We start from the raw sequence: 25,605 nt of genomic DNA on the forward strand, positions 1-25,605 counted from the left end.
AGGAGCCATATGGATACTTACAAAAATCTGAAAGCTCTCCCTCTCTCTGCGGTTTTTTCTTCTAGTTTCCGAGTAGTCGCTTTGTGTTTTTCGATTTCCAGTGCTGTTGGAATATCGATCTAGCTGCATTAAATCCTGGGGTTTTACTCTGTTACTTACAACCAATACAAGCAAAGTAAAAACCTTTAAGGACAGGAATCTGATCCGTGCAGTTGCTTCAAGATCAAGTCAGCAATCAACATGTCGGTTTTACTTTTCTGTCTTGTGTTTAATTCGTCCAATAACAGGACAGTCTTCTTCTACCTTTCTTATAATCGGATCTAATCGAGAAGGATAGATCTGGTTTCCAGACGAAACTCGGTAATATAATAATAATAATTGGATCTATTATTCGCAACTAATCGACATATAATTCTCAATATTATTTGTCGGTTTCCTTGCGCGTCTATTAGTTTGATTAACAACATTGCCTTCATCATTAATGAAAAGTAGGAGAACTATAGTTAGGTATTAACGTGTCTAAAATCCACACTAGACAAGTGTATCCACCTATGCATTAGAGCGACAGACAGGGAATTAGCATTGATGAACGCATGTCAACAAGTTTTCCTGGTGCCACTCGGTTACTTTGTAGATGCCACATTGCTGAGAATATTAGAAAGTGTTGGAGGAGTAGATTTAGGTTGGAATATGAGTGGAAATCCTTTCGTCTAATGTGGACTATACTTGTTGACTCTCCAACGTGGATATTGTACACTGAAAACTACAAAACACTCCAATCGATGTTGACTAAATATCAAGGTACAACTCTCTTTATTTTATAACTAATTATCTATGATTTTAGATTTTTTTATACATAAAAAACGTATGTGTCTGTGCGTGTGTGTGTGTGTGTGTGTGTGTGTATATATATAGATGTGTGTGTGTGTGTATATACACACACACATTATTTATGTATAAAAAATCTAAAATCATAGATAATTAGTTATAAAATAAAGAGACTTGTACATTGATTATATATATATATATATATATATATATATATATATATATATATATAAGTTCAGATTTTTTAAATTACCTGGATGAATTTTGGTTAAACAAATATAAGAAAATGTTTGTCTTAGGATTGATCAACATCTCCACTTTGGACAACAAACTACAAACATAGTTGAGAGCGCACATTTAGCACTTGAAGAAATACTTGGATGACACAAATTCTTCTCTTGATAAACTTATTGGTTGTCTTGATCGATTTGTGAGGTATCAGCTTACGTCGATATATGATAGTCTTGAAAAGAGCAAAATTGTCTCTAAACGGGAACAAGACTTGTCATGTTTTAGAATATTACATGGTTTTGTGTCACATGAAGCTCTCAGTAAACTAGTTGGGGAACTTCATCGGTTGAGTGAAAATCAAATTGACTCTTCAAACTGTGGTTGTAAACTACATCTTAGTTGTGGCTTACCATGTCCATGCATGTTATCGGTTTACTTGAACTTAGGTGAGTATATTCAACAAATAATTTTTAAATTTAATTAATATATTGAATTTTTATATAATAATGGTATTTTAATACAAGTGAGTATATTCTTTTGGATTCAATAGATATATTCAGGAGAAAACTTGATTTACCAGAGTCAGCTTCTGTAACAAATAATGATAGTCGTTATGAGGATGATTTAGAAATGATTAAAGAAAACTTCTATTAGCAGAAAGAAGTAGGGAAAAAAGTATGATATGAAAGCTAAGAGATATGCTCCTACCAAGTAAAACATGTATTAAGGAACTCGCAGTTCAAAAAAAATACCTTGACCAGGCTTGAGAAACAACAACAAAAATGGGTTGATTCTACAAATCAAGCTCCCAGAAGACGTAGCAATTTAACCACATCGAAATATAATGGACTAGATCTAACACGGATGGACAAGGAACTGGCTAGACATAGTTCATATGTAACTACAATTCCAAACTTGAATGATGCAATTCCAGACTTGAATGAAATTCCGGATTTGAACCAAGATCCTCAACCATACTACATTCATCCATTAACGGATGAAATTCCACACATGTTTCATCCATACGTCTTACATATACAAAATGTTGAAGGTGATGGAAATTGTTGATTTCGAGCAATATCTGTTTGTCTTGGGTATGGCGAAAATCAATGGCTATACGTTAAAAAAACAACTGGTATACGAATTATAGAGTGCATTCGATGCATACGCTACGGTTTTCACAAATGGAATTCATGAACTGTGGACTTCATTGTATTTCTTTGGATCTCGTGCACCAAAGAAACATCGAATGCTTAGTATTCTAATTGCCAACAGGTTTGGTGTGATCCTTACTTTCTTAACCGAGCATGGTTACCTAACTTTCTTTCCTCTTTGGAAAGGTCCGGAAGAATTTTTGTACCCTTAGATTATTACGATTTCACTTGTACATGGTAATCATTATGTTATGGTACAACTAAAAGAAGATTGTTTGATGCCTACCATTTCGGTCTTATTGGATCCGCCACAGAGCCCTGTGTGCAGCTGGATGGGAAACGATGTTTATGTCACGTCTATAATTTTACAGACAATTGAAACCTCGTAATCGTGGATTTATAACTATAGAAGATTGTTAAAGAATATTATTTGTGTCTAGTATTTGAAGAATTGTTAAATTAGATGATTATCGAATGATTAAAGTTTGTCTCACATTTTTATGTTTATGTATTTATTTGTTTTTAATTATTAGATAATATCATTTAAAATAAAAAGTTAATAAAAATGATTATTTAGAAATAACAAACAATAATTATCTACTTATACAATAATTAGATTATAAATTTAATAAAAATGATTAAACACTCGTAGTCTATTATAAGCATATACTTAAATTAATTAGAACAAACTTTATAAATATATTTATTAATAGTGTTTGTTATTTTTATAGTATCAAAAAACAAAAAGTTGTTCCAATAGAGAAAAGAAAGCACATGTACATAAGATTAAAAAAATTATGTTTGTTAATAAAAGTTAATAAAAATAGTTATTTAGAAATAACAAATAATAATCTAGATAATCATTATATAATTATTATGGGTTGTCTATTTAGCATACGCATAGGCTATCTATACCCCCTTTTACTTTCTATTCCGATCAAATGGTAGGTTATTTCATGCACCCCTTTTACTTTCTACTCCGATCAAATGGTAGGTTGTTTCATGCAGCTTCTCCTACTTTTTCTGAAGCTTCGTCGGCAGTCTTTCTCACAGCGTTTTTGTCGTGTTTCTCACGATCTCTCTCTCTCATTCTTTCTTTTTGACAATCTATCTTTATGTCTCCAGCGTAAATGAAGGCTGACAATGATAAAGAGTGTTTAACAATGGTAAAGGTGGTTCCGATGCTTTTTTTTCGATTTCTCTCTCCCTTTCTATCTCCGGCGTGGTTTGGTTACCGCCGGTTAATTTTTGTCGGTGGCAGTTCGATGATTGAAGTTGGTTCGGTGGTGAACATATTTTTTGATGATTATTATTAATATATTGATTAAATGTTTTATTTTCAGTTTATATAAAATGTTGTGGTTTATTGGTTGTTTAAATGGATTAATGGTGTTCAATGTTCAATGTAATTGTAGTTGTTCATAATCTGATAATTTAGTCTTTTAAAAAATAAAACACAGTCTTCAATATATTTATATGATCGATATATATAGGGAAAAGTTGAATACATAGCAAAATATGAATTTAATGTTTTCTATGTAATAGTTGCTATTTATTGGATAAAAAATATGAAAATAAGAAAAAGCTGAAAAAAAAAAATTATATACAAATCAACTTCCAAACAAGTTATGATTGAAGGGATAAAGTTAGAAAAAAAAGGGGTATAAGTTATGATTGAAGGGGTAAAGTTAGAAAAAAAAAGATATGGATAGTAGTACCTTTTAGCATAAGTTATCTAAATAGTCATATGTGATGTCTCTTTAGCAATCTTTATTTCTATCTCTTCTAGTCTCTTATGTTGTTTGATTCCATATATTTGAAGTTGTTATTTCAGAGTATATGATGTTATTGTATGTCTCTAGTACATCAAGAAAATAAATTGTATTTCTCTGATATTGGTGATCGTGGATTTGAAACGGCTCTAGTGGTCCTATGGTTTTAATCTCATTTTTTAGAGGTTTCCATACTAAAATTTCGATGTCTCTTTATGGTTGATTACAACTGTTTTGAGATGATTATATTGGTCATACAAATTTCATTGGGCTGTTTTGGTCGCATATAAAATGCCCTATTTGGTTCCCTCCTCAAAAGTTCATTCGAGTCGAGAAAGTCTAACCAAACGAAGTTTATTTCCGCATTGTTATTTACCGTTGTGACTGGTTTTTCCATCACTAGGATCATTCAAGGATGGAATGCACAGATAAGAAAGTATTGAACAACTTTGTAAATGATACCTCTTGTATTTATAACAAAGGGTTTACTTGGAATAGAACGTACAATGCCTGATCGGATCTTCTTCGAGTTTATCGAGGCTTTGTCATTTTCACGTAATCGGACCTCGACTAGCAATCTTGGCGTTGGTTGCTTACTAACTTTTCCAAAATGGGTTTTTCTACAGGGATCCGATTACTACATGTGTTTCTTCTTTCTTGAAGGTATATTTCTCTGTCGAAGCTCTATTCGTTTGTGCTTCCAATCAAGTAGGTTTATTGATCCCAATCTTATGCCCTTATGAAGGTTATCACAGGACTAGGTTATACATAAGGTGTCCAATAAAGATCCAAGAATTGTATATGATACAATTGGTAAAGTATTAACCTACCTAAATAGCTCAAAGTTGAAGGTTGGTTGTACAATAGTTGGGTACATGTCAAAGTAAAATAAATCTCTTAGTGTAATTCAAACACAATAACACCTCCAAAGAAGAATCACTTCAAAAGTTTCTTGATAATATGAGACCAATTTCCTAAGACACGACCTAAGAATTGTTCTTGAACGGAAACAAAAGTATTACATTCATATGGACCTATCCAACAATGGTTGAGATCATGAGCTTCAGAGGCGCGTGGAAAGAAGCCTTCAGTGTATATTATTGAATCGAGCTATCGACAATATGTAATAATCTTTCTTAGTGTCGGTTACTACATTGAGATCGGGTTTCGAGCATCAAAGACATAAACAAAACATAAAACTATATAATTTTGGTGTAAAATTGTGTATATGACTTTGATTACAACCAAGTTACTTACTAGTGATTTCAAAGTCACTGAGCTCATCATCAAGACCAGAAACATCCATCATTCTTGCAGATGCTTGTTTAGCCCACTTCACGATCTTCTCAGCTTCTCTGTTGATCTTCTCTTCCTCTTTCATTGCCTTTTTCATGATCTTCTTCTGTTCTTCTACCGAAAACGTCTTCAGAAAATCAGCATCATTCCCCCACGATGATGATGATGATGATGAGAAAAGTCGGTTCTCCTTCCCCTGTTTCCTCAGAACACTCTTCTCCTTTTTGGGAGAACACCATAAACAACCAATACTCCGCCGTGGAGGAGACCGAGTTTCGGATTCTGACTCCGGCGACGATAGACTCCACGAATCAGACCGAGATTTTGATTTCGATCGCTCCTTTTTACACGCCTTGGAGTTTGATTTCGTATTCGATTTCGTACCTTTTTTCTCATCTATGTTTCCGTCGGAATGTTCTTCTTGATTTTCGGTAGAAGGAGACGATTCCGGACTCTTCTTCGCATCTGGAATTTGCTTTAAATCAACGAAACTGCAAAAGTCACGATTTGGTTCTTCTACATTAGAATCGTCACCGGGTCGAGGCCCAAGGGATTTAGACTTAGAGGGAGGAAATCGAGAACCGGCAGTGGCGGAGGCGGTGATGGTGGTAGTGGGAGGAAGGGATTTAAGTTTTCGGAATCTGGTTTCAAGGTTGGAAGGGAGGTTATCGGAGGTGGAGAAAGAAGAGCAATTGATGGCTGCGATTTGTTCTAGAACAGAGTGATCCATTGCTTGTGAGAGAACATCTTCAACTGCCCTTTCGTCATCACTGTCTGTGAATGAGAATTCATCCGCCATTGTTAAGTGCAGGTTAGAGTGTGAACGAGGGGTTTTGGGGATATTCTAATTCTACTATCGTCTTTATGAGAGCGTGGAGGGGTGGAGGCATGTGTAAACGTTACGCTTCAACGGCTAACTCATCATTTTGGCATGTTGTGACACCAATTTCTCGCATGGGTCCCACCAACATTTCATAATATTCTTGGTTTTTATGTATATTTCTTAAGGAATTTGGCAAGATTAAAAAATTTTCATCTTATCAATATAGCAGTAGTTGCAAGTATAGTACTAGTTAGTAATAACTGCGTACTACATAGATTAATTTAAAAAAATTAAATACGAATGTTTAAATGTTTAAAAATTTTGAGTTTATAAAAAAGTAAAAAAAAAAAAAATAATGAATTATTAAAATTGATTTTTTTACTTTTTAAATATAAATAAATAAACAAAATAAACTAATAATTTTTAATTTGAAAATTTTAAAATAAGAAGGTAAGTTCATTAATAAAAATTGATATTCATTTATTACTATATTTATTGTAATTATTATATTTAATTGAAAAAATTACAAAAACAGTTCTATGGTATGATTTTTTTGGGGGTTTTAATCCAAACCATAACTTTTTTGGTTTCGTGGTCCTTTTAGGCTACTTTCATTGCAGAATTGGTCCCCGATAAAGTTGAGAAGACTACTTTGCCCTTTTAATTTGTTTTTTTCTATTTACTTAAATATTCTTTTTCTTTTATTTAATTATAAATGTTAAACAAATCAAGAATGAGACCCCCTCCCCCCCCCCACACACACACACTCTCTCTTTTTCTTTCTTTCTCTCTCTCTCTCTCTCTCTTTCTCTCTCTCTCTCTCTCTCTCTCTCTCTCCGTTTCACTGCCAAGAAACACCACCAGAGGTGATGCGTTTTCCAGCCAAATGGGCTTCAGGTTTTGAGTTGTTTATGGACTAATTGGATTTAGGCTTTTTCTGGACTTTATGGTTAAGATATTTTGGGCCAAGTAGTGATAATGGATCATGGGATTAGGCCCAATTTAGTAAATTGGGCCAATAATGGGCTTTATATATATGGATCTTCAAGTTAAGGACTTGGTATTGGGCTTTGGCCCAATAAAGAGAATGGATTTAATGAGCTGTGTGGACACTTAGTCAAGAAGGTTATTTTGGGTATTAACTTAGTAATTATTATGTAATAGTTTGGGATTCCCGGTGAGACAGCAGTTAGAGATTTACGGTACTTCGACACTAATTGCGAGGTGAGTTATCCTCACTAGACTCAAGGGTCTAAGGCACCAAGGCTGGCCCTTTGGATTATTGTCTGGTTATGTTATGCTAGTATGATTTGTTAGATCGATATCCTGGTAGATAGGATGGTATTGTGTGTTATGTGGCTATGATCAGTTATATCGGTTTGTTTGTATATAGATTGTTATGTGATTATTTGTTATATGTGCACATGTTTGTTTGGCGGTTGAGGCTTATCTGCTTTGTATGGAGGTCAATAGACCTAAGCATTCCAACCTGTTGGTTGTGGGCCGTTTGTACTCCATCCCGAGGATGATCAGACTCATTGTATGTAGGTATTCCGACCTGTTGGTTGTGGGCCTGGGGTATTCCATCCTGAGGATGATTGGGCCCATAGTATGTTGGCATTACAACCTGTTGGTTGTGGGCATGGGGTATTCCAACCCGATGGTTGACTGTAGTGTGTTGTTTATGATTATATGTGTATTGTTGTGGGTATAAGTATTTTGGGGGAACTCACTAAGCTTTCGAGCTTACAGTTTCAGTTTATTGTTTCAGGTACATCAGGGGATCACGGCAAGGAGAAGGCGTGATCGTACAACTCCTCATGTTTTGTTTATGTTTATGGGAAAATTCTGATATTAAACATTTTGAAAACAAGTTGTAATGATTTAATGGTTTTGAAATGTTTTTAAAAGTTCAACTTTGACATGATTTTTATGGGTGTTACAAATCGCTGAGTTCTTCAGCTTCCGAGTCCTAATCTTATCCAACTCACTGAGTCATCTCCCAAAACTCAATGGTTTCACTCACAACCAGAAAAGGAGTTAGGGTTCCCGAACCAAGTCGCCGAGTCCAAGAACAACTCATCGAGTCCTCCATGTGAGATATCTATTCAGTCAATTTTAATCCATTCTAGTGCTTCTAAATCAAAGATCTGGACTCCTTAGACTAGTATTACACGTAAAGTTGCTAACTTTACGTGCATGCATGGTGTTATGAATCTAAAACACCCAATCCAAGCCAAAATGAATGTCTAAGTTGTAGAATGGAGCCATGGCTGAATAAAGGTGGAAACTTTAAGCTTCCAAAGCTCAAGAGTTCCCATATATGAAGTCCTTACATCCCCAAAGGTCCAAAACTTGGAATGACCTTGGAAATGACCCAACATGACAACATACAAGCTTAGAAAGGGATCTAAGTGAATAACAACCAAGGTATAAGCTTCATACCTCTATGAAGATAGAAATGAGTCCTTAGCTCTGGATCTTCTGCAACTCCAAGCCTTTTGCTTCCTTTTTCTAGCTTTAATCACAAAAATGGAAAGAAATAACTCAATATCACTCAAGGTTGATTAGGGTTTCGAGGTGATGGAGGCTGCGATGGAGGCCAGATATGATGCTTAAATAGGGTGAAAGCCCGAAAGATTAGGGTTTCATCTAGTCTGTCCTACTCATTGAGTCAGGACTTCGACTCGTCGAGTAGCTCACTTAAAACCCGTGCCTTTTCTGTCTTCCACTCGACGAGTTAGGGCCACCAACTCGTCAAGTAGCCCTTCCAAAATAAATAAATAATAAGGTTAAAATGCGTACTAGGAACTAGACGTTACAATTCTCCCCCACTTCTCTTAGACTTCGTCCTCGAAGTTTGCTGCCTCTGAAAACAACTCTGGGTAGTGCTCCCTCATCTCCTCCTTGGGCTCCCAAGTCCACTCCGAACCCTTGCGATGCTGCCATTGCACCTTTACCGACTCCACCCTATTATTCCTCAATTCCTTTGACTTCATGTCAAGGATAGATAGAGGATGCTCAATGTAATTCAAGCCGTCATCAACCTAAATATCCTCAAGGGGTACCACTGCTGAATCATCCACTAAGCACTTCCGCAACTGAGAAACATGGAAGGTGTTGTAGATCTGGCTGACCTCTGCTGGAAGGTCTAACTGGTAAGCAACCCGACCCACCTGGGCCAAACTCTAAATAGACTGATGTACCTAGGGCCCAACTTTCCCCGTTTCCGAAAACGAATGACAACCTTCCAGGGTGACACCTTCAGTAGGACCATTATGTCCATCTGTAACTCTAAGTATGAATGCCTCTTGTTGCGTAGCTCTTTTACCGACTCCGAACAGTTTGGAGCTTGCTCCGGACCTGCTGGATCCTCTCAGTAGTCTTGAGTCCTACTTCAGTACTCCCCATAACTCTCTGACCGACCTTACCCCAACAGATTGGGGTCCTACACTTCCTCCCATAGACCATCTCGAAGGGAGGTCGATCTATGCTGGCGTGGTAACTGTTGTTATAGGAAAATTCTGCTAACGGAAGATACATATCCCAACTGCCACCGAAATCTAACACACGTGTGCGTAGCATGTCTTCAAGAGTATGTATCATCCTCTCGCTCTGTCCGTGTGTCTGAGGGTGGAAAGCGGTGCTGAAGTGGAGACGAGTACCCATCTCCTCGTGAAACCGCTTCCAAAATCTGGAAATGAAACAGACATCTCGGTCTAACACCACCGAGACAGGCGTGCCACTATCTCACGCACATATATTTCGGCCAACTTCTCGGCCAATATGCTCTCCTGGATCGGGATAAAATGAGCGCTCTTGGTCAACCGATCCACGATGACCCATATCGAATCTACTCCACGTGCAGTCATGGTGATATACTCCCATTTTCCACACGGGAATGTATAACGACTGCATCTTTCCGTGCGGTCTATGGTGCTCAGCCTTGACCTTTCTACATGTCAAGCACCTCTCCACATACCACACTACGTCCCGCTTCATACAGGGCTACCAATAACCACGACGAATATCTCGATACCTCTTCCTCCCCCCAGGATGGATGGAGAACCTCGACTTATGGGCCTCATCCATAAGAACCTGTCGTACTCCGCCCCAGTACGAAACCCAGACCCTCCTATATGGGGTCAACAATCCTCAGCTATCACATTCGAACAAGGCCACCCGGCCTACAATCCTCTCACACTTATGGCGCTCTTCCTTTAGGCCCTCAACTTACGCCTCTCTAATCTGCTCCAACAATGGAGTGATCATCGTCATCCTCAAACATATGTCTCTAATCAGAGCCGCTAATATCTTGCGGCTCAGGGATTCGGCCACCACATTGCCCTTGCCCGGGTTAAAAGATGTCACAATCATAATCCTTTACCATATCTAACCACTAGCGCTGCCTCATGTTCAGATTCGGCTGATCTATGAGGTACCTCAAAATCTTGTGGTCCATGTAAATGGTACAACGAACCCAGTATAGGTAATGCCGCCAAATATTAAGGGCGAACACCATTGCCGCCAACTCCAAATCATGCGTCGTATAGTTAGCCTCGTGAGGCTTCAGTTGCCTCGACGTGTAGAATATCACATGACCCCTCTGCATCAGAACTGCACCCATGTCCATGATCTACGCGTCACAATACACCACGAAGTCATGTACTATAACGCCCGTAGACGGGCGTTACATGTACTCCCTCGGGCAGAGTCGAAATCGGTGTCTCGCACAACCACTGTCTGAGAGTCTCAAAGGCCGCTTGCTACTCAAGCCCCCAGCGGAATATAACCGACTTCTTGGTCAGTCGGGTCAAGAGAACGGCGATCTTGGAGAAATACTGGATGAATATCCTATAATAACCCGCTAGACCAAGAAAACTTCGAATCTTAGTTGGAGACCTCGGAACCTCCCACTGCATCACGACCTCTATCTTGACCGGATCGACCAGAATAAACATCCCAAAAATACACACCAAAAATTTCTTTTTAACAACAATTATAATAAAACCGTAAGTCATCCATCATCATAAAGAAAACCATAAATCGTGTATCTCAAAACATTGTGTCAAAATACTGTATCAAAATCATATGGGAAAATATCAGAGTCTAAACATCCCAGACTAAGACTGTGGTGTGTGCCATGCGATCATCTCGAGCCCTTCCCCTTGCTAGTGGAAGTACCTGAAACCAAAACTGAAAACTGTAAGCATGAAGCTTAGTGAGTCTCCCCAACTACCACATACCATACACATATCACATACATATCTTGGCCCTCGCCCCTGCTACATTGAGTCCAGCTGAGCATCAGCTTTCCCGGCATCGAACCCTATTTGGCATCAGGCCCTGCCCGACATCGAGCAGATCTCGACATACATATACATATCAATGACATATAACATAAGCACATAACCTTAGCATGAAAACGGTCCTCGGGCCCCGCCGGCATCGGACTGAGATCCGGAAACATACTAACATTCCTCAGGTGCCACCCCGACATTGGACCGGAGTCCGAAACATACTATCATAACATAATAACTGGACATTCCTCTATCTTTCCCCGGTATCGGACCTAAGCCCGAAACACATAACACATAACCAACACATGCAAAAATCACAAAGACATTAAGCATACAAGCATACAAGAATTCCTCGGGACCGCCCTGACATCGAATCGGAATCCGGAAAACATATAAACCTACTTTGGGCCCTGGCTGGAATCCTATCGTGGTCTGGAACTACTGCTATCTAAACGGGCTGGCCTTGGTGCCTTAGACCCGTTCCTACTAGAGAAAACTCGCCTCGCAAAGTTGTCTGCAAAAACTCGCGGTGAGGAATATCTTATAGATGCTCCAACGACTCCTTGACTATCAGTATCTCAAAAATGCTTAGTCTAAACTTGATAATCATTCTCAGGGTAAAATGTCCATTTTACCCCTGGTCAAAGTCAACATCTTGGTCAAAGTCAAAGTCATGGTCAACTCCTAGTCAACCCCAACTCATCGAGTCATCTCCTAACTTGGTGAGTTCATGAAAAATTCAGACCCATGGTCAACTAAGTCAACTTTTCGAGTCCCTTCCCAGACTCGTCGAGTTCAGCCTGTCATAATATCGGGACATATCGACTTCAACTTGTTGAGTCCCTCCTTGGACTCATCGAGTTCTTTAGCTTCCGAGTCCTAATCTTGTCCAACTCACTGAGTCATCTCAAAAAACTCAACGGTTTCACTCACAACCAGAAAAGGAGTTAGGGTTCACAACCCGAATCAATGAGTCCAAGAACAACTCATCGATTCCTTCATGTGACATATCCATTCAGTCGATTCTAATCCATTCCAAATGATTCTAACTCATAGATTTGGATTCTTAGACTAGCATTACACGTAAAGTTGCTAACTTTACTTGCGTGCATGGTGGTATGAAGCTAAAACACCCAATCCAAGCCAAATTGAAGGTCTAAGTCGTAGAATGGAGCCATGGCTGAATAAAGGTGGCAACTTTGAGCTTCCAAAGCTCAAGAGTGCCCATATCTGAAGTCCTTACATCCCCTAAGGTCCAAAACTCAGAATGACCTTGGAAATAACCTAAAAATAACAACATGCAAGCTAAGAAGGGGATCTAAGTGAATAACAGCCAAGGTATAATCTTTATACCTCTATGAAGATAGAACTGATTCCTTAGCTCTGGATCTTTAACCTTCCTTCGGCAACTCCAAGCCTTTTTCTTCCTTCCTCTAGCTTTAATCACAAAAATGGCAAGAAATAGCTCAAGATCACTCAAGGTTGATTAGGGTTTCGATATTAGGGTTTGGAGGTGATGGAGGTTGGGATGGAGGCCAGATATGATGTTTCAATAGGGTGCAAACCCCAAAGATTAGGGTTTCATCCATCCTAGCCTACTTGTCGAGTCGGGACTTCGACTCGTCGAGTAGCTCACTTAAAACCCACACCTTTTCTGCCTTCTACGCGATGAGTTAGGGGCACCAAGTCGTCGAGTAGCCTTCTGATCTCTTAAAATGCATACCATGAATCAGACGTTACATGAATGGAGGAGTACATTGGGTGTACAAGCCCTTAAGCCAGTACACTTAGCGTACAAGCTGAGTACGCCCCACGTACTCAACAGAATGACATTCGGTCTTTGGGCTTTAGTTTGGGCCATCTTTTGGGCTTAGTTGTTTTGGGCCCTATTGGGCCATCATGTTTTGGACTGATATTTATTGAAGAGGCTCATTATGGAATTTGGGCCTTATTTTGAAAATTGGGCCATGATTTGGGCCTTGGGTGGACAACTAGGATTGGGCCTTGGCCTTGGGCCAAGTTATGGAGAGGGTAAAAGGTATTTTACCCTAGTTCATACTCTTAGTGTGAGTTGGGATCCAAGTATTTATTTGGATTATGTTTTGTGATTATAGTGCCAGGATTTTAGCGAGCCATCAGCCAAATATTTATCTGTAGAATTAAGAAGTACAAGGTGAGTTTACTCATGAGTGTTATTATTAGGATGCATGATGTTTGCATGAATCTTGCCTAGGTTTGTGGACTATATGTTTACTGGGAAAGGTCCGATGCCCGACGGGGCTTGATGAGTATATTGTATGCTAGTTATCAGTATGTGTTCTTATGCTTACCGGGCAAGTCCCAATGGCAGGCGGGGATCGATGACTGTATGGTATGTTATTGTCTTTGTCATTACTGCATGTGTTTGTATGATTATGCGTGTACGTGGTGGGGCCCGATGTCAGGCGGGGCCTAAGAGTAACAGATTTGTATACCGAGCGGGGGCTTGATGTCGGACGGAGCCCGAGGCCGAGTGGGACTCGATACCAAGCGGGGACCTAGTATGTGATTTATTATGTATGGTATGGGATAGTTTGGGGAACTCACTAAGCTTTGTGTAACACCCAATTTTGAAAATGTTCGATTGTGGCTTCGGAGGACAAGGGAATAAGCGTAATCTAATGATTCAGTATTTTATGGGTCTTGAGCTCTATTCGAAAGGTTTTTAGGCTTGAGGGTGTAGCTAGGAGCGTAGGGCTACTCGCCACCTTTTCGTGGATATAAAGTTTGTCGGAAACGGACTTGGGACCAAGACGTTATAGCACTTTGAAGTTATTGGCAGTATTGGTCCCTAATGGAGAAAAGTGGAAAGAAGGTACCATGCATGCAAGGTGTTAGGCGCGGGAGTACGCCCAACATAGGGGTGTAAAGTGGACGCGGGTCTTGGAGGCGTACGCCCAGCGTATGAGAAGTACACCCAACGTACGCTTAGAGTTTCTAAACCCTAATTTTAGGGCTATACCACTTTAAAAAGAATAATATGCCTTAATTGTCAGCCTCCATCTCATTCTTAGACAACCACCACGAAACCCTAAACATCCCTTGAGTATTCTTGGAGCTTAGAAGGCCATTAGAGAGCATTTTGGTGTTTTGGATCCATTTTTCAAGAAAGTGAAGAGCAAAGCAAGGCGGTGGATTAAAGGAGAAGATATAGATCTAGGGTTATTGCTTCATTTCAGACTTTCTTGAGGTATAAAGTCTTGAACTTGTCCCTTAAATTCTTAGATCTATTATGATGGAGTTTTGGATCTTTTGGTCCCAATGATGAAGCTTTATGGTCCAAATCTGATTCCTAGACTAAGGGTTGCCACCTTTGGTGCTAATTGACTCATTAAGACAGAAAGTTGTCATCTTGGTGGTCTTAATGGGCTCATGCAAGAGCTAATACCATTTTCATGGAAGTGGAATACCATTTTTGTAGTTTGGGCTTGTTTGGGACGTGCAAAGTCACCAAGTCAGTGACTATATGGATCAAGACGTTGAAAAGGAAAAGGATATGTGATTGTAGCTTCTGGATTAGAGTATTAAGCACTTAATGGGAAACATTACTTAACAGTGGAGTACGTTGGGCGTAAATAAATGTACGCGTAGCGTACACACCATTCACCCAGTACACTTAGCGTACAGAGGAGTACGCCCCGCTTACTCAACAGATATGGGCTTGGCATGTTTTGGGCCTCAGATTGGGCCATGCGTTGGATTTTAGTTATTTGGGATTTAGTGGGCCATATGAAGTCATATAATTTGGGCCAAGAATATGTTTGGGCTTAGGGTAAGGCCTATTAGAGGGATTGGGCTCAATTTAGCAACTAGGGCCATTAGTGGACTTAGAAAGATTAGATGGAATTGGGCCTTTGATATGATCCAAATTAGAGCAAGGGTAAAATTGTTATTTTACCCTAAGAAGGATTATTGGTTTTGGACTAAGGTGGTATTTGGTATTGATAGCTCGGGGAGCCAAAGAATTAGCAGTTAGGGAATTGCTAGTTAGCAACCAGAGGATTATCTGTAAGTCTTCTGTAGTGCGAGGTGAGTCTCCTCACTGTTTGTATGGGTCTACGACCACAATGCTGGCCCATTTAGTTTATGTATGGTAGGAAGAGCCGGGGGTTATCCCTACACACTATGTATGAAAGACCAGGGGGTAGATCCTGGCATAAAATATGTTATTATGTATGATAAAAAGACTCGGGGGTTAGGCCTTGGCACTATGTATGAAAGACCAGGGGGTGGCTCCTGGCACACAGTATCCTATTATGTATGACAAGCAGACCCGGGGGTAAGCCCTAGGCAATATGCTTGAAAGACCAGGAGGTGCTGGAACACTGTATGCTCATTAGCTAAGTATAGTCGTATGTATGCTAGATGTCTTTGTGATACTTGCATGGAAGACCAGGAGACGACTCTTGGCACTTGTCTGTAAGACCCAGGGGTGGCCCCCAGCTTGGCAAGAAAGACCACATGGCGGCCCTGACATATCAACAAGACTATGTGTGGCACATAGCACCTTATTTGATATATGATTGATATGTATGGCTCATAGTATGTATGGCATGTATGGCCCAGTTGATATGTATGGTATATGGTATTTGGGGAACTTACTAAGCTTCGTGCTTACGACTTTCAACTTTTGTTTCAGGTACTTATGTTTTCAAAGGAAGGAGCTCGAGGCGATCGCAACGCATCACACTATGTCTTTCCGTACTATATGATCTTTGGGATTAAAACTCTGATAATTGATTTATTTAGAATACTATTTGATGTTTTGAGAAAAGTTACTAAGTGGTTTTAATTAATCAAAAACAAAATTTTTGGTCTTGAATTTTTGGGATATTACACTTTGTGATTACGGTTTTCAGTTTATGTTTCAGGTAGTTCTGGTTTCAAAGGGATGAGATTGGGATGATTGGAGGGCACACATCACTCGATTAAGCATTTTGTGATTTACTCTGATAATGATGATGTATTGATAATACTTTGATTACCCTAGTTTTATGAATATGATATGATTTAATGGTTTATTAATCTAAAAATGAAAATTTTTATGGTATTATTTTTGGGATGTTTTAAGTACATTGTTACTATAACCATAAATTCCCATCATTGGTATAAGAGCCTTGATTTTCACATTGATGACATATAATAGATGATACCAGAATACACAAAAATTCAACTTTTTGTGTGTCACGACATGAAATCTGTCTTGAATGCGATATTTAGATTTTCTTGCCTTAATTCAAAAGATAAGATAATTACTAATTAATATATATTATTTTAAATGTATAAAATTTAAATGTATCAACTAGGTAATTAAGAATCCTAATTTGAATATAAAAGGAAGATTAAATAATATAATTATCTATTATAATATTATATAATTATCATAATAAGATTTAATAAAATTATACAAAAGTCTAATTAAAAGATAATTCTTAAATCCTATTTAGTTCAAATATTAATTATTAAATGTAAATTGAATTCATATGATTTGAGCCTTCTATTTTCAAAAGTTTTAAAATACACCCTATACACATGTATAAATGTCTATTACTACATGTATCATTAAAAGTCAGTCAAATCATGTAACTTCCGGATTCCCAGGTATATTATTTTATTCATTTATTTTGGAGTTTGTAGAGGGACTCGGCGAGTTGGTGCTTAGACTCGCCGAGTAGGGTCGCGGATTCTCATCCGGGTTCATGACCGGACTCGGCGAGTCCATGCTGTTTAATGAAACCCTAATTTCATGGGTTTGGCACCTATTTAAAGGCCCTTAAGGCCGTCATTTGCGGCTACCAAACCCTAGAGAGATACACTAAGAGATCTAGAGTGTTTGTGAGGGAGGAGAGGCCACTGTTGACCATTTTGTTGATGTGATTGCAAAGAGGAGGTAACCAAGGAAAGAGGAGGCTGAAGGAGGAGCGGATCTAGTGATTTCAGAGTTCAGAGACTTCATCTTGAGGTATTTATTCAGACCTTCTTCAGTTTTGGTGTTGATTCTTAGAGTTAGGGTTTTCTAACCCCTTTAGAGAATGGATATGTGGAGCAATTGGTCCCTTCTCGAGTTTATGCTTTGGATATGGACTCAAAGAGGTCCAAAGACCTTAACCCTTGGAGCTTTATGGGTTATTTTGGGAGCCATGAACTTAGGAGTTGATTTTTGGGGCTAAATCACCAAGTAGGATCATCTAGATGTTATATGAGTGTCAAGGTCTGAACTTTACGTGATTATCATGCTTGGGAAGGTCATATCTATGAGTTTAAGGAATAGATCTGACCTTAGGAGGTCAATGGAGTGTTTGCATGGCATGAACTCGTCGAGTCCAAAGATCAGACTCGACGAGTAGGGTTAGGGTTTCCCGTAAATCACTCAGCGAGTAGACTCACCGAGTTGGGGGAATAACTCAGTGAGTCAGAGAGGGATTAGAGGAATGGATTTCACGATGGAACTCGCCGTGTTGATCTTGAGACTCGGCGAGTTGAGTCGGGGTAGCCCCGCGATTCATGCCAGGTGTGACTCGTCGAGCAAGAGGAGGGACTCGACATGCCAAGCGAGACTAGAAGTTAGTGGACACGTGTGGACTTGCCGAGTTGCCCAAGTGCACTCGACGAGTCGGGTCAAAGTTCGACCATTGACTTTGGTTGACTTTTAGGGTTTGGTCAACAATGAGGGCCTTTGAGCCAAATGAGGGGTAAAATGGTCTTTTACCCTTCTGAGGGTGTCTAGAGAGGGTTGAGTATAGTTCTGAGAGTTATATTTATGAGAGTATTACTTTATGTGATTAGGTGGAGGCTAGATCGTATTTCTACCGAGTCAGAGATTTACCGAGACATTTGAGGTGAGTCTTCTCACTATACTTTACCTTGAGTGGTAAATAGAGTTATGTGACAGAGTTATTGTATGCTATTATGTGATGTGTTGCACTGCATTATTTCTATGTGGTTTATGTTATGTGTATATCAGAGTATATTAGAGTTAGAACCGGAAGGTTCACAGTGCTAGGACCAGAGGGTCCACAGAGTTAGGGCCCACGGGCCCAAAGAGTTATAGCCTCGAGTGGCTAGTATGTGTTATGTATGGTATTTTGGGGAACTCACTAAGATTTATGCTTACAGTGTTATGTGATATGTGTTTCAGGTACCAGTGATGATCGCGGGAAGGTGTCGGCATGATTCGTACACACGCATGCGTTTTTATGTATTTTGATCTTGGGAAATATTTTGTGAAACAAAGTTATGATACAATGGGATTTTGTTGATAAATGTGTTTGGAAACTGTGTTTAAAAATGTGAAAATTTTGTTTTAAATTTTACGGTGTCACAACTTGGTATCAGAGCTTGGTTTGAGGGATTCGGATGCCTCTTCGGGCGTATCTAAACTCAAACTGAGGATTTGAGGAAAAAATTGATAATAAAGTAAATTTTTAAAAATATTAAAAATAGTTTTGAGACAAACAGAGCAGAGCCGTGTGTACGATCAGCCAGCGCCCGAACGGTGATTTCCCAAAATACCCTTACAATAAGTTTAAAAAAAAATGTTATGCTATGCTATGTGATGAATTATATTATGCATGCTAGAGTAAGACTAGGTATTCTTATTAGGACTAGAGTGGCCTGATATATGATGCCTTAGTCTAGGGATTTTGCTACTAGGGATGCTTGAGAGTGTTTAGATAGCAGCAAGGAGCTTATGAGAGATCTGCTAGTGAGTAACACAAGATTAGAGAGAATAGCGTACTTGGGATTTGGGACTCTGGGAGGAGGACTTGGTATGAATGTTGAGTCGGTGTGGTCGGTAGTATTGGGCCCGTACTACCGAAGGCATCGGGTCAGTGCGCAATCCAAGTAAGAATCCTTAGGGTACCAGAGATCAAGTAGGGTTAGGATATCGAGTGTGTGTACATCCGAGCAAATTTCTGATATCTTATGTTGTATTTTAGAGAGGCATCATGGTAGGGACACGCCACAGACCAGGGACCAGTGGAGGGGGTGTGAGCGACGAGGAGCTCTGCCAAATGATTCATGATGAGATGGCTGCTTCCATCCGCGATGAGATTCCAGAGATGTTCAAGTTTATCAAGACCACCCTGATAGATACATTCAACGAGATATACGCTGCTCTTTATGATGCTGCTTTTTGCTGTGGCCACTGCAGTTGTAGCTGCGGCTAGACCGCAGGGTGGTGATGCATTGCTGTTCCGGGAATTCAGCAACACAAAACCACCGGAGTTTGATGGGACCCAGGACCCGATTGCAGCGATGAGGTGGATATCAGACATGGAGAGATGTTTCTTTACTTTCTCATCTCCTGAGCATTTGAGAGTCCGGTTCGCGCTGAACCAGCTTCGCTTGGGAGCGAAGGATTGGTGGAAGTTTGTGACGGCGCATTATTCACATGCTGAGCTTGCTGCAGTGACTTGGGAGAGGTTCACTGCTATGTTCCGAGATGAGTACGTTCCCCAGGTGGAGAGGGAGCATTTGGCCCAGGAGTTTTTGACCCTCAAGCAGGGTACTGATTCTGTCACAGTGATTACGAGGAAGTTCCATGAGCGGGCGATGTTTTGCCTAGAGCACGTGTCCTCCGAGAAGGCACGTATGAGCCGCTATCTGAGCATTTTGAGGTGGGATATACAGGAGTTCGTGGCGAACTCGACGTATCGGAAATTTGCTGAGCTTCAGGCAAATGCCCGGAAGAGGGAGATAGAGCTGGAGACCCAGGTTAGGGAGGAGGCTGAGTCTCAGGCGAGGGATCAGCGACCGACACAGTCTCAGCCAGCAGCCAAGCGGGCCAAGCCTGCTGATTCGCGATCTGGGAGTCAGAAGGGCCGCATATGTGGCAAGAGCCACGAGGGGGTGTGCAGAGCGGGGTCTTACTACAAAAGTGGCAAGGAGGGGCATATGGCCAAGGATTTCCCCAAGGGGTTTGCAGTATGCTTTCACTGCAACCAGATCAGACACCACAAGGCAGAGTGTCCACAGTTACAAAGGACTACCCAGGGAGCACCTCAGGGATCTACCCTTGCTGCTATCACAGCTACTGAGAGCCGGCTAGTGAAGGTCGAGGTACCGAAGGCGCGAGGGAGAGCCTTCCAGTTGACTGCAGAGGAGGTCCGCGCAGCGCCTGATGTCGTGGCTGGTATGTATTCTTTCGTATATTTATTTTTATGTTGAGATATTGTGTTTATATTATGATATGCGTAGGTACTTTTCTTGTGAATTTTGTACCTGCCTTGGTGTTACTTGACTCGGGTGTGAGTCGGTCTTTTGTATCTTTGGATTTTAGTCAGCACATCAGTATTAGTCGAGAGGTGATGAGTCGACCTCTGAAAGTTTCCATAGTTGACGAGAGAGCGATGTATGCCACCGAGGTGATTCGAGGATGTGTACTCGAGATTTTCGGCGTCAATTTCCCGATTGATCTAGTTCCTACTGCGACGTGAGATGTTTGTTTCATCGTGGGCATAGACTGGTTGAGCAAGTTTAGAGCGGTTATCGACTGCGAGAGACAAATGATGACCATACGAGACCCTAGTGGGGGAGTTCTTACCGTGTACAGCGAGGGTATGCGTTCTGGTTCGGCATTTTGTTTAGCCGCTAGAGCAAGACAAAGTCTACAGCAGGGCTGTAAGGGGTTTGTAGCATATGTGATGGATACAAGGGTTGATTCAGAGAGACCCAGTTCAGTTGATGAGGTTCCGATAGTGCGTGAGTTCCCGGATGTATTTCCGGAAGAGTTACCGGGTGTGCCTCCCGAGAGGTAGGTTGAGTTCAACATCGATTTGGTTCCGGGAGTTGCACCTATCACCATGGCACCTTATCGCCTTGCGCCTCCAGAGATGTAGGAGTTATCCTCACAGCTTCAGGAGCTGCTGGGGAAGGGGTTTATTCGGCAGAGTAGTTCGCCATGGGGACCGCCTGTCCTTTTTGTTAAGAAAAAGGATGGCTCACACCGAATGTGCATTGATTACAGGGAATTGAACAAGCTGACGGTCAAGAACCGTTACCCGTTGCCGAGTATCGATGATTTGTTCGATCAGTTACAGGGAGCATCTTGGTTCTCCAAGATCGATTTGAGGTCGGGTTATCATCAGGTGAGGGTGCGAGATGAGGACATCCAGAAGACAGCATTCAGGACTCGTTACGGGCATTACGAGTTTGTGGTGATGCCTTTCGGGTTCACCAATGCATCGACACTGTTAATGGACCTCCTGAACAGAGTATGTAGGCCGATGTTGGATCGCTCGGTGATCGTGTTCATTGACGATATATTGGTGTATTCGAGATCCAAAGAACAACATAAGGGACATCTGAGAGAGATCCTCGGAGTTTTAAGATCGGAGAGGCTTTACACCAAATTCTCCAAGTGTGATTTTTGGTTATGAGAGGTCCAGTTCCTAGGGCATCTCGTTAACCAGAAAGGGATATTGGTCGATCCAGCCAAGATTGAGGCGGTGATGAGTTGGTTGGTGCCGAGGTCACCTACAGAGATCAGGAGTTTCCTACGATTGGCAGGCTATTATCAAAGATTTATCAGGGATTTCTCCAAGATCATCGTGCCACTCACCAAGTTGACCCGGAAGGCGTTGCTTTTTCATGGGGCCTAGAGCAGCAGGCCTCCTTTGAGACACTTCGTGGGACGTTATGGGAAGCCCCGGTGTTATCCCTTCCGGAGGGAATGGAGGACTTCATGGTATATTGTGATGCGTCGATATCAGGGTTGGGAGCGGTACTTATGCAGAGGGGGAATGTCATAGCATATGCATCGAGGTAGCTGAGGCCTCATGAGGCAAGGTATCCCACCCACGATTTAGAGTTGGGGGCAGTGGTGTTCGACCTTACGATCTGGCGTCACTATCTGTATGGGGTCCGGTGTACCATATATACGGATCATAAGAGTCTGAAATACTTGATGGATCAGCCCAACTTGAATATGCGGCAGAGGAGATGGTTGGACGTGGTAAAGGATTATGATAACGAGATCCTGTACCACCCGAGTAAGGCTAATGTGGTAGTCGATGCCCTGAGTCGTGGGGAGGAAAGCGCCCCGATGCGGGACGTTTGCATGAGATTGACAGTAATGACTCTTGTGGTGGACACCATTCGAGGGGCCCAGGCTGAGGCTGTGAGACCAGAAAACCAAAAGAAGGAGCGAGTTATCGGGCAGGTATCGGAGTTCGTTACCGATAGCCGGGGGCTTATGACATTTCAGGGTCGGATTTGGGTACCGTTTGTGGGTGGGACACGTACCATTTTGATGGAAGAGGCACATCGATTGAAGTTCTTGATCCATACCGGGGCCACTAAGATGTATTTGGACCTAAAGAAAGAGTATTGGTGGCCCTGTATGAAGAGGGACGTCGCGTGGTTCGTTGAGAGGTGCCTAACCTGTTGTAGGGTTAAGGCCGAGCACCAGAGACTGCATGGTAAGTTGCAGCCGTTAGAGGTTCCTGAGTGGAAGTGAGAACAGATTACTATGGATTTTATCACCAAATTGTCGAGGACTGCGAGGGGCGTTGATGCAATTTGGGTGATTGTAGACAGGTTGATGAAGAGCGCTCACTTCCTTGCTATTAGCGAGAGATCTTCTACGGAGAGGTTGGCAGAGTTGTATGTGAGAGAGGTGGTATCGCGACATGGAGTACCGATCTTGATTGTCTCAGATTGAGATCTGCGTTTCACTTCCAGATGCTGGAAGAAATTTCATCAGGAGTTGGGTACGAGGCTGCATTTTAGTACCACATATCACCCACAGACTGATGGGCAGAGTGAGCGGACAATTCAGACGCTCGAGGACATGCTCTGAGCATGTGTGTTGGATTTTGGTAGGAGTTGGGACACATATTTGCCCTTGGCGGAGTTTTCCTACAACAATAGCCATCATTCGAGCATTGGTATGCCACCCTTTGAGTTGTTGTATGGGAGGAGGTGTCAAACCCCCATTTGCTGGGGAGAGGTAGGGCAACGTGTGATGGGTAGTACAGAGATTGTGCTTCAGATGACTGAGCAGATACAGCAGGTTAGACAGAGGTTGTTGACCGCTCAGAGTCGTTAGAAGAGTTATGCGGACAGGCGTCGGTCCGAGCTCGAGTTTCAGGTCGGTGACTTCGTGCTCCTGAAGGTCTCTCCTTGGAAAGGAGTGATCAGATTCAGGAAGAGGGGCAAGTTGGGGCCTCGATATATTGGACCTTTCAGGGTGATCGCGAGAGTAGGCAGGGTAGCTTACCGTTTGGAGCTATCTGCGGAGTTGGGTCAGATTCACGACATTTTTCACGTGTCGCAGTTGAGAAAGTGTATAGCCGACGAGTCGATAGTGGTACCATTAGAGGATATTCAGGTGGATGTGGGCCTGAATTATGTTGAGAGACCGGTGGCAATTAGATATTGGAAGATCAAGGTTCTGAGGAATAAGGAAGTGCCGCTGGTGCAGGTGCAGTGGCAGCATAGGATAGGATCAGAGCTGACTTGGGAGTCAGAGTGCGAGATGTGTGAGCAGCATCCAGAGATGTTTGCAGAGTGGGACTTCGAGGGCGAAGTATGATTCTAGTGGGGGAGAATTGTAACATACGGATTCCTAGGTATATTATTTTATTCATTTATTTTGGGGTTTGTAGAGGGACTCGGCGAGTTGGTGCTTAAACTCGCTGAGTAGGGTTGCGGATTCTCATCCGGGTTCATGATCGGACTCGGCGAGTCCACTCTGTTTAATGAAACCCTAATTTCCTAGGTTTGGCACCTATTTAAAGGCCCTTAGGGCCGTCCTTTGCGGCTACCAAACCCCAGAGAGAGACCCTAATAGAGCTAGAGTGTTTGTGAGGGAGGAGAGGCCACTTTTGATCATTTTGTTGGTGTGATTGCAAAGAGGAGGTAACCAAGGCAAGTGGAGGCTGAAGGAGGAGCGGATCTGGTGATTTTAGAGTTCAGAGACTTCATCTTGAGGTATTTATTCAGACCTTCTTCAATTTTGGTGTTGATTCTTAGAGTTAGGGTTTTCTAACCCCTTTAGAGAATGGATATGTGGAGCAATTGGTCCCTTCTCGAGTTTATGCTTTGGATGTAGACTCAAAGAGGTCCAGAGACCTTAACCCTTGGAGATTTATGGGTTATTTTGGGAGCCATGAACTTAGGAGTTGATTTTTGGGGCTAAATCACCAAGTAGGATCATCTAGATGTTATATGAGTGTCAAGGTCTGAACTTTACGTGATTATCATGCTTGGGAAGGTCAGATCTATGAGTTTAAGGAAAAGATCTGACCTCAGGAGGTCAATGGAGTGTTTGCATGGCATGAACTCGTCGAGTCCAAAGATCAGACTCGGCGAGTAGGGTTAGGGTTTCCCGTAAATCACTCAACGAGTAGACAAATTTAAAACTCCTTCTGCTAAGGACCCTCCACAACACAAAAAAGCGATGGGTGAAAAGGACACCCATTCAACAGTCATTTTATGGGTCGTTTCCTTATATATCTATTATAGTGTAGCTTCGTGAATGAGGCATATTATTGATTTGTAACACCGTAAAATTTAAAACAAATTTTTCACATTTTTAAACACATTTATCAACAAAATCCCATTGCATCATAACTTTGTTTCACAAAATATTTCCCAAGATCAAAATACATAAAAACCCATGCGTGTTTACGAATCATGTCGGCGTCTTCCCGCGATCATCACTGGTACCTGAAACACATAACACATAACACTGTAAGCATAAATCGTAGTGAGTTCCATAAAATACCATACATAACACATACTAGCCACTCGAGGCTATAACTCTGTGGGCCCGTGAGCCCTAACTCTGTGGACCCTCTGGTCCTAGCTCTGTGAACCTTCCGGTTCTAACTTTGATATACACATGACATAAACCACATAGAAATAATGCAGTGCAACACATCACATAAAAGCATACAATAACTCTGTCACATAACTCTAATTACCACTCAAGGTAAAGTATAGTGAGAAGACTCACCTCAGATGTCTCGGTAAATCTCTGACTCGGTAGAAATACGATCTAGCCTCCACCTAATCACATAAAGTAATACTCTCATAAATATAACTCTCAGAACTAGACTCAACCCTCTATAGACACCCTCAGAAGGGTAAAAGACCATTCAGAAGATAAGTTATTCCTTATTTAGCAGGAGGATTAGGAGTCATTAGATTGACAA

At 41.2% G+C, this 25,605-nt stretch overlaps 1 protein-coding gene across 1 annotated transcript; it reads right to left on the minus strand.

Annotated features, from left to right (window-relative positions):
• Positions 1-4,913: 4,913 nt before the first annotated feature.
• On the minus strand, positions 4,914-6,166 carry LOC145002252 (uncharacterized). The gene is made up of 2 exons (XM_078961556.1): positions 5,243-6,166; positions 4,914-5,134 (listed from the first exon to the last, which is right to left on the minus strand). Exons 1-2 carry the CDS (start codon positions 6,078-6,080, stop codon positions 5,073-5,075), a joined length of 900 nt encoding a protein of 299 aa, XP_078817682.1. The 5' UTR covers positions 6,081-6,166; the 3' UTR covers positions 4,914-5,072.
• Positions 6,167-25,605: the final 19,439 nt, after the last annotated feature.

Source organism: Lactuca saligna, chromosome 6 (assembly GCF_052625555.1).
Source record: "Lactuca saligna cultivar CGN05327 chromosome 6, ASM5262555v1, whole genome shotgun sequence".
Classification (NCBI taxonomy): Eukaryota; Viridiplantae; Streptophyta; class Magnoliopsida; order Asterales; family Asteraceae; genus Lactuca; species Lactuca saligna.